Here is a 10754-nt window from a genome sequence, read left to right on the forward strand (position 1 = left end):
TACAGTGTGTCATATAGGTTCTAGTGTATGTCAATGGTCTGCAAAGGCTAAAATCCCTAAGTTTCCTCCAACACTCTGCCTGAAATACTTCAATTGGACTTCTTTGTTAGTGACGTCACTATGTAACACTCACTCTTCCACTTGCTAGCGCTCCAACACATTGTATGGAATCTGCTAAGGGGCGGGACATCTCTAAGCGGTTGACCAATCACAACAGAGCCGGCCAGCTAACCAATCAGAGCAGACTGGGCTCTGGTTTCAGACAAATATGAACCTGAAAATGAGCAGAATAGTCAGAATTAATAATCTGTGTTAAAGATATAAGGCCTATCACTGCTTTGGACAAACTAGCTCCTCCCCCTTGGATTGTATTATCTATTTGGCTCATTTTTATTGGTTTGACTCCATAACAACCAACTGGAAGATGCTTTCTCTCACACTGTATATGAATGAGCTTCATAGGTTCCAGAACCAGGAGGAACCACGTACGATTGTAAAAACACTCAGCATCTAGACTCAGTGTCTGCAGGGTCAATCTGTTCAAATAAATTGACTTTTTTGTCTTCGATATGATTGATCCCACCTGAAAGACACGACAAAAACACGTTTTTTTTGTCAGTTTCCCTACTGTGGGGTCAGCAGTGCTTCTCTAAAAAACATGAAGCTTCAAAACTTGAAGCGCACAGCACAAATATGGCCGAAGGGTTCAGAAAAAACCCACTTCTTCTTGAGGTGACTCATGAGGTGGCCCACTCCTCATTAAAGAACTATTGAAAAAGGTGCTTGTGCTCAGGAAAAAGCTCCGTCTAGACACAGGAGCTTCCCTCAGCTTCAGTCAGTTTTACTCTCGGTACGACAGAGAAGTCTCAGAGCAGGTAGTAAATTTACTCCAGAAATATGAACCTGATAATTAGTTTGGTGTTTGGCTTGTTGATTTACAGTGAAGGGGAGATATTACACCCCTCCCTGTCCTCAGCGTTTCTGGGAAATATCCGCCGGGCAGAACCTGAGGTCGTTGTGGCGTTCGAGTCCAGTAACTCAAACTTTTTGCTTCCTTATTTGCTGCCATGGATGATTTACTCTAGATGGGAGTATGTTTTGTGGGATTTTCTGTTGTTGTTTTGCCTGAAAATAACAGGTGTGTTTAACAAAATGGGTTATTTGTTGCTGGCTTTTTTGTACGGATGAAGGTAAGAGTGCTTACCTAGGAAGGGAAATATACTGCGTGTCACTTTCTGTGTTCCAAATTAAAGTTACACTCTATAAAGTTTGATGTATCACCGTATCTGTTATGTAAGTCACACAGCGACTTCGCTCTTGATTTATGTCGCGGAGAGATAATCGTGACTGGCTCGTGTTGCCTGGATGATTACAAAGTGGAGCTGGCACAGCGGCTGCTTGATGGACACAAACAAACCCCTCTCACTTAACACTGAATTATCATGGGATTAATCACACGGGACACGATGACAGATAGCAAGCTTAATGTCACCCGCTCATTTGTTGCGTGATGGATAGGATACGGAATCAGACTATGGTCTAATGTAAACAATATAATGGCAGATAATAAGGGGTAACTTTGGTATTTCTCCCATAGTTAATTGATTAATGAGGACGACAGATTTTGAATTTGATCCAAAATTTTGCAAAAGCCCAACTGTGCCTCGTCAATGTACGTCGCCTTTTTTAAAATGTATTTTTAAAATCTTTTATTATGAAAAATATAAGTTTTACATTTTATTTACATTTTTACATAATACATATATTTAATGAAGCAACATATAATAACAATACTAATAATTCATATAATAATAAATACATATAATAATAAATATAATTAAAAAAATATAATAATAAATATTATAATAATAATAAATATTATAATAATAATAATACTAATAATAAATATAATAATAATAAATATAATAATAATAAATATAATAATAATAATAACAATGATAATAATAAATATATTAATAAAAATAAATATTATAATAATAATAATAATAATAATAATAATAATAATAATAATACTACATTGTATTTCTATAGCAGACTTTAAAAACATCTCAAGGTGCTTCACAAAAAAAAAAGAAGCTATCCAAGGAACATATTTAATAAAATACGTTTAAAGAAATCAAACTAGGGTGCTGAGTTTTAAAAAAGATAAAAGAAAAAGTTCAAGAGCAGAAAAGGTTCAAATATAAAATAAAGGACAGTCAGTAAAACGTGGTGAGCGACAGATGGGTCTTGAGGCTTTTCTTGTGGAAGCTGATGACTTGGACCGAGGGAGGAGAAAAGCACGGTCTCTCAGGCTGGCCAGTTTTGTCCGGGGAACAGCGAAGAGATCGGTGCTGGGTGACATGAGGGTGCGTGATGTTTGTGAATGTTGTTTAGTAATCCTATATGTGAATACATATATTAAACACACTCTTGTTTTGATGAGCACAAACTCCCCAAATAACTCTTTGGTCTGCTATACGTGTTATTGAGAGAACTTTAAGTACCTACAGTCCTTGGTTCTGTCCGTCCTAATCTATTATTATTACTCGCCCATTTTTAGGGTAATAAGACATATTTAATAGCTTTAAACATTCATCTAATTAAAGTATTGAATAATGCCGATGGATGCTCAATGCGTCGTTGCATCCCTTGTTTCAGGATCAGAATTCCTTTATTAGTCCGGCAGTGGGGAAATGTACAGTGTTACAGCAATAGTGGCATAACAAGTCAAAAAGGCAAGGACTTTATACAGGAACGGTAAAGCCGATCAAAATCTACATTACAGGTTATTGAATGGTGGCCAGATGGGGGAAATTATACAGCATTGTAATAAGCCTAACATCCATATGATGATTCCCTGACAATGGTCAAGGTGACACCCTTCTGTCTGCTGAAAGCACGAGAACATTTAGTAGCTAGAAGTGTTTTAAAACTGTGAGAAAATCCACCCAGAACTTCGAAAGTTAGTGACCTAAATAAAAACACACTCTGGCCCAGCACGTCCCTGACGGAGTGACAGGGTGTGTGATCCTGCAGATCAGGGTTCTGCAGAAGGTGCATGCTAGCCGCGAGGCGAATTTGCTTACTATGCACGCTTAATCATTTGCACCATGTGTGATGAAGAGCCTCCGATTCTTATGAGTCTCTCCACTGATGCCTTCCTTAAGTCTCACTCTGGGGAACCAGCTCTGCTCCCGCTCTATTCCTTCCTTCCCTTTCCTCCTTATTTCATGCTTTTATTTCCAGTGGTGTAAATTAACCAAGTACTATTTTGAGGTAGTTGAATATTTCCATGTTACTGTGTACTTTTACTCCCATACATGTATTTAATCCCTTTAGTTGCTAGGCAGATTTGGATTAATGATGGTAAATATAATCTCCCTTAAATCAGACTTTAGTTCACCTGCAGTAAATCCAGCAGCTACCCTGCAGTATACAAAGCCATTCAAACTAGCTGCACCTTTACCAGCTCTGAGAACACCTTAATGATCAATCATTATAAAACATATCAGAGATATTATTCTGAAATGGACCAATCAGACAATGACTACTTTTACTGTCGCTACTTTAAGTACATTTAGAGGAGAGTACTTTCTACTTGCACTGGAGGAACATTTAGAATACTTTTACTGTGACAGAGTATTCCTACACTCTGCTACTTCTACTTTACTCAAGTACAAGATCTGAGTACTTCTACTTTACTCAAGTACAAGATCTGAGTACTTCTACTTTCACTGGAGGAACATTTAGAATATTTTTACTGTGACAGAGTATTCCTACACTCTGGTACTTCTACTTTACTCAAGTACAAGACCTGAGTACTTCTATTTTTACTCAAGTACAAGACCTGAGTACTTCTACTTTACTCAAGCACAAGACCTGAGTACTTCTATTTTACTCAAGTACAAGACCTGAATACTTCTACTTTACTCAAATACAAAATCTAAGTACTTCTACTTTACTCAAGTACAAGACCTAAGTACTTCTACTTTTACTCAAATACAACATCTAGTACTTTTCCCACCTCTGGTCCCTTGCTTCTCACACCCTCCTCACTCTCTCCTCCCTTCAGTGTTTCTTTCTCTTTGTGTCTGACTGTTTCTCTCGACTCACTCTCTCTCCCCCCCCCCCCCCCCCCCCCCCCCCCCCCCCCCGCTCTCTCTTTACCTAACAGCTTTTTCGGTCTCTATTCTTCTTCATCAGGAACCGCTGCTGCACATTCTGTGCTAACCACCCAATCTGACATCACTGACAATAATAAGCCGTTTCTAAAAATACCCCGATGATTTGGTAGTTCTGTCGGTACGTTCTCCGGCTCAATTTGATTTGTAGTGTCTGTGGGCTTTGTGATAGTTCTTGTTCATGTGCATGTGTGTGTGACAGCATATGCTTTCAAACACAGTCAGTCGTCCGTTTACACACCAGAGAAAAGAACATTCTTTACAGAGGCTGCAGGTTATTGGTGGAAAGTAACTAAGTACATTTTGGATGTACTTTCACTTTCCATAAAAAGGACATATTGTGTTCATTTCCAGGTTCATATTTGTACTTTTTGTCTCTGGGTCATGTCTCCATGCTTTAAAGTTCAAAAAGCTCTTTATTTCTCTCATACTGCCTGTGCTGCAGCTCCTCTTTTCACCCTCTGTCTGAAACCAGAGCCCAGTCTGCTCTGATTGGTTAGCTGGCCGGCTCTGTTGGTGATTGGTCAACCGCTTACAGATGTCCCGCCCCTTTTGCCTATCACGTACAATGTGTTGGAGTGCTAGCCAATTGAAGCGTGAGTGTTACATAGTGATGTCATTATGTTACGAAAGTAAACAAAGGAGTCTAATGGAGGCGTTTCAGGCGGGGGGAAAACAGGGATTTTAAACTTTGCAGACCATTTACATGCACAAAAACGTATATAGCGTATATTTAACACACTATAGAACATGGAAAACCCCCAAAAGCATAATAGGGCCTCTTAAGTAGTCTTTTAACCTGTGACAGAGTATTTATGCTCTGAGGTATTACTACTTTAACTTAAATATAACATCTGAGTACTCCTCCCAGCTCTAGCCAAAGGGTGTTTAGATGTAACATAACCCGTTGACATGTTCGCATTGTGACACTTTAACATGTCCTGAGGGTCAGATGAACATCCTCACGTCCCCCAGCACTTCCCTAGTTATAGAAAGACCTCATCACACGGTTCATGCGCAGCACCAACACGCTGCCAACACGCATTCAGCTTCCTATGAAAGAATCTCTGCCATTAAATAATAGAAGTGAAGTGTGCAACAAAAAAAAAAAGGGACGGCAGTGAGTGAGTGTTGAGGAAGTGTCAACAGTGTGTCATTAGATGTGCTCCTGGAGGGCCGGAGCTGTCAGTGCTGAGGCCCCCAGAGAAAGGCTGGTTGCCTGTCTATTTCTGCCCAGTGACATAGTAGCGGACCGGCTGACATGTGGTCATACTCTGTCAGATGGATTGCAAAGAGACTGATGGACAAAGAGACGGGGAGATGGCCAGATAATTTGACTTGAAGGCAGTCAGGGCTTGCTGAGAGCCATGTGACCTGAACCCAGATGTGTCAGACAGAAGGATCAGTTATTGGCTATTTCCAGAAGTCATAAGGGCACTCGGTGCTGAGATTTAAAGGAAAAAAAACACCAGGGCTGCGGGCGAACAGTCAGGAAAACAACGCCATATGTCTTCGCTTTACTGCTATTGCTTGACCTTGTGACGTTTACCATTGAAGTAGACCCTTGACCACACTTGGCAATTATGCAACAGCAGATTAACTTGCAAGGACTACAACTCAATATGTCAGTTAATGACTTGAGCACCTTTCCTTAGCTTTGTGAGAATCAAACAGCTGTTATCATGGCTGCATGTTATGTCATTTAACACAGTTAGAAACCTACCTCAGACAAAATAGAGGGACTGTTCCTATGGTCAAATTGGTGAAGTTAGTTAGCTAAGCAAGCTAACGTCTGTAGCTAACTTTAAGGCGGATAAACGCATATTTTACCTCATTCCTTACACTTTTGCGCTTGTGTTTTTTGGCCAATGCACAGCGTTTAACATGTAAGACAAAAGCTTGACATGTTATGTTACAGAAGCCAGGATTGGACAATCAATGCTCACTGGAGGAGTTTGACGAATGGCCAATAGTCATGCTTGCTAAATCAGTAATGAAGCAACTCTTTCTGCACAGCTGCTTTAACGGGTTCCTTGAGAACGGTCCTGAGCTTCTTCTAGATTTGCTAATTTGCCAGTTGTGTAATTTCCGCAGTTCCTTAGGTGGTCGAACCCCTCACAGAGAACCTGTCCAACAAGGACCTATGACCTAGCGACGAGCATAAATTATTTGGGAAATGTAAGTTCATATCTAAAGATCTGAAGTCAAACGTGCCCAAGGACCCGTTAGCACCAACCTGATATCATTCTGACAGCGCTGAACTACAGAGCTGAACGATTGGCCATTAAAAAGAGATAAACGTTGCACACCAGGCTCGGCGCTGGGCCACGTGTCATCAATTAAAAGTGTGTTATTTGTCACGAGCTAATCATGTTATCAATAACGGCAGCTTATTATAAATGAAAGTCATTATCAAAATGTCAGCCATGTTGGAATGGATGCATAATAGCCCAAGTTTCATAATGAATCAACTCTGCTGTATCTTAGAGGAGAGGAACAGTAGGGGTACAGAAGTACTTTTTACACAAAGCTACCTCTTTAGATATCTGCACGGCTTTCTACTTTTCATACCAATACTGCACATATGCTATTCCATTGTTTTTATCAGACTGTACGTAGTTCATTTTTTGGGTACATTTTAAATTTGATGCAAATATTGCTCAATATTTTAATGTAATAATACGTTTTTTAAATACAATTTATTTCCTTTGGCAAATTCCTTGTATGTGTTCGACAGGATTGCAATACTAGGTGTTTGTCTACCAAAGTCAAAACTGCCCGGCCAAAAAAAAGGTCACAAGCCTGTGGGGGGGGGCAGTGCTATGATCTGGGGTTGCTGCAGTTGGTCTGGTGTAGGTTCAGCAACGTGCCCAAAGAATGAGGTCAGCTGACTCCCTGAATATACTGAAGGACCAGGTTATTCCATCAATGGATTTCTTCTTCCCTGATGGCACGGGCATGTTCCAAGATGACAATGCCAGGATCCATCGGGCTCAAACTGTGAAAGAGTGGTTCAGGGAGCGTGAGACATCATTTTCACACATGGATTGGCCCCCACAGAGTCCAGACCTGAACCCCATTGAGAATCTTTGGGATGTGCTGGAGGAGACTTTGCGCAAAGTCCGAATCTCCCGTCATCAATACAAGATCTTGGCGAAAAATGTATGCAAGATGCAGCCAATCCTCAAATTAAAATCAGAGTTAAATCCCAGGTCAAATGGACGTTAGAGGGTCTGTCTTCCTTGTGTTGTGTCTTAATATTAGTCCTTGTTTATGGTGTCGTGTGTGTAAACCCCGCTTGGCAATCAACGTGTTTCTGATCCGGAAAGACGGGCTTTTCTGGCAAACCGTTGAATGAGCTGATGGATGGGGGGCTGTAAGGTCATCGGGAGGAAGACGGAGACCTACAAATGATTGTCCATAAACAGACAGATTGTCAAACGAGAGCAGACAGACGGACAGAGCAGAGACCAACAAACAGAGACAGACAGTCCTTCAGACAGACAGACAGATGGACAAACACAGCAAGGTGATAGACGCTTAGTCAGACAGGATTTGGGGGGGGGTATTCATCTGCTCTCTGAGTCATCACGTAGTGTGCTCTCTGTCTCTTGGATAGTGTTCAAAACATGTACACTCGGTGTATCCTGACAGAGTTATCCACGGCTCCTTTCTTTAGATTCCTCCATCTGTCCGTCTCTTTACTTTCCCCATCTGAATCCTTCCATACATACCGGTCTAATCCTAGTGTTACGCAATTGAGGAGCTCATTACCATCTTTTAGGATAAACATACATGAATGCAATCAAACATTAGACCTTAAACGTATTTTGATATAAGTTCTTATGACTTTTTTCCATTTACTTACCTACTCTTTTAATCTTTGCATCCCTTTAAAGCACTTTTATATAATACAAGTCAGCTTTAACCCATTCACACACATTCATACAAGCGGGCATACAAGGTGTAATTTGGGGTTAAGGTCCCAGGGATACCTCACCATGTTGACTGCAAGGGCTTGGATCCAACCCTAAACCCTCCAGTACCCTCAAAATTATTTATATGACAGCTGCTGAGTGGCGCATGAAGCCAAAATGACTTGACTCTTGAGAACAAAAACATCTGGATCCTCTCTTCATCTTCCCTAGATCTTCTCTACATCTTCACTACATATTCTCTGGCTCTTCTCCATCTCTTCTCTACATCTTCTTTAGCTCTTCTCTACATCGTCTTGACATCTTCTCTAGATCTTCTCTACATCGTCTCTAGATCTCCTCTTCATCTTCTCTATCTCTTCCCTAGATCTTCTCTAGCTCTTCTCTACATCTTCCCTAGATCTTCTCTACATCTTCCCTAGATCTTCTCTAGCTCTTCTCTACAGCTTCTCTAGATCTTCTCTTCATCTTCTCTATCTCTTCCCTAGATCTTCTCTAGCTCTTCTCTACATCTTATCTAGCTCTTCTCTACAGCTTCCCTAAATCTTCTCCGCATCTTCGCTAGCTCTTCCCTAGATCTTCTCTAGCTCTTCTCTACATCTTCTCTAGTAATTCCCTGGATCTTCTTCGTCACTTTCTCTGCTTGGGCTTTTATCTTATTTAACAGCTTAAAGGCCCTGATAGTTTAAATAATGGCTTTGTAAGTGTTGTTCTGGGTAGTTGATGAATACGTTGATTTACAGACGTCTCTTTCCACTGTATTCAATGGGGGAAACATATTTTTGGGCCCAATGATGTAACTGACACAGACGTTGCAGTACCACAGTTTGGCCACTACGAAAATGTGCTTCAACACATTCCCTTGGTGCTTGTTCCTCCCCCTTCTCCCCATGTTTCATTATCCCACACCTCTCCTCTCATCCTCCTCATCTCTTTCTTTTTTCCTCCCAGGTCTGCTTTCTGTGTCCTACGACGAGTGGGACTACAACCTGGAGGCCCGGGTCCGCGACGGCGTGGCCATCATCACGATGGCGACCTCCACCATGATGATGGACCGCGGGCCGCACACCCTGCTGAAGTCCGAGTGCCACGGCGCTCCGGACAAGAAGACCCCCATCTCAGGCAACCCCAACGAAGTGCTCAGGTGAGTGGGGGCTGGGGTTTATGTTTTACTGTTTACTGGGAGGGTTTCAGACCCAAAACTTCCCTTGTACAAAAAACCAATGGGATTTTTCCATTGGATTTTTGAATATGTCAGGAATTAAGATATGTGGTAAACAGCTGACAGTTTTGTCCAAAGTGACTTACAATAAGTGATCGTCCACGTTTGGTTCTGCAGGAAAATTGGATAAATTGAGGCATAAATTCAATTTCCAGAAGTCAAAGGCTTAACAATTTTGAAGCCAGACTTTTATTTGTACCATAGTATTTCTACACTGAGCAGACTATGCTTTGTTCTGCCAGTTATAACGATGTTAAAATGTAATAAAAGTACATATTGCTCATCAGTAGAGTCATTGCACAACTTCTTTGGTGTCTTGATGCTGGCACACACTCAAAACACATGCACCTTTCATCCCTTGCATACTGTGATCATCCCCCCTTTGTAATAATACCCTACACACACACACACACCCCTTCACATGCCCTCATCCTTCAGGAAAAACCCAGACCCCTCCCCCCAGCTGTCTGTCTCAGCAGCAGGTCTTTTGAACTGGTTGTGCAGCGTGGCGTTCGGCGACGCTTTGCTCCGCTCGCTGCCTAATTGGTCCCAATGGCGTTTGAGTCAACGACGAACACTGGCCCCTGTGGTGCCGCAGAGCTCAGCATTGTGATGCATTCAGGGGCAGTTTATACCCTCCGCCACCCTGCCAGTGTGTGTCAGATGTAGCTGTGTGTAGTTCTTATTGTGCTAAAGACAAGGCCGTATGTGTGTATAGGTGTTTGAAGGTTTGAAATGCAGCACTGATACACATTCTTGCACTGACTCACAATTGCATTTAGTGGAAATTTTCATACACTATTGTAGCTTGAAAAACTTTCAGTTCCCAATAGCATTATCGGTACCACTTTACAATAAGACTCATTACTTAGGTTGTGATCACTTTATAAATCATTAATAAGCTTTTATAAGACAAGAGAGAAACAGGGCCACTGAGACCGGTTGCGTGCCAAATAGTGAGCCCACATTTATCTGTACTGCTAAGCCTTATATTGGCTAATTAGCTTAATAGAAGCCAAGAAACATCAAGATGGATGGGGGGGGGGGGGGGGTTAACTCAGTGAACAACAGATACCAAGGATGCTGGCTGATGAAGAAGACGAAGGAAGCTAGGTAGCCAATATAAGGCTTAGTCATCTTGCCAAATAGTGAGGCTGTGTCGATGTATGAAACTATGTTAGAACTGGTTTACAAATGGTTCTTAATGATTAATAAAGTGCTTATAACCTCATTAATAACCTAATTATAAACCCTCTATGAATGAAGGGTAGTCTTATTGTAAAGTGGTAACGCATTATGTATGAAAGAGGAATGGTTAACTATACACAAGAGACATCGATCAGCCAATCGGCTTTGCTATCCTGTCCCAAAAATGGTGGCATGAGCTCCCAAACAGAACAGCAGAAGGTCTAC

General features: G+C 41.3%; 1 protein-coding gene across 1 annotated transcript in view; it reads left to right on the forward strand.

The window, feature by feature from the left end:
• Positions 1-10754, forward strand: part of grin2ba (glutamate receptor, ionotropic, N-methyl D-aspartate 2B, genome duplicate a) — a 146742-nt gene that overhangs the window by 86527 nt on the left and 49461 nt on the right. The window contains exon 6 of the mRNA XM_063904850.1: positions 9071-9263. Within this exon, the coding sequence (XP_063760920.1) occupies positions 9071-9263 (193 nt within the window). The remainder of the gene's footprint in view (positions 1-9070; positions 9264-10754) is intronic.

The sequence above is a fragment of the Eleginops maclovinus genome, chromosome 16 (assembly GCF_036324505.1).
Source record: "Eleginops maclovinus isolate JMC-PN-2008 ecotype Puerto Natales chromosome 16, JC_Emac_rtc_rv5, whole genome shotgun sequence".
NCBI classification, from domain to species: Eukaryota; Metazoa; Chordata; class Actinopteri; order Perciformes; family Eleginopidae; genus Eleginops; species Eleginops maclovinus.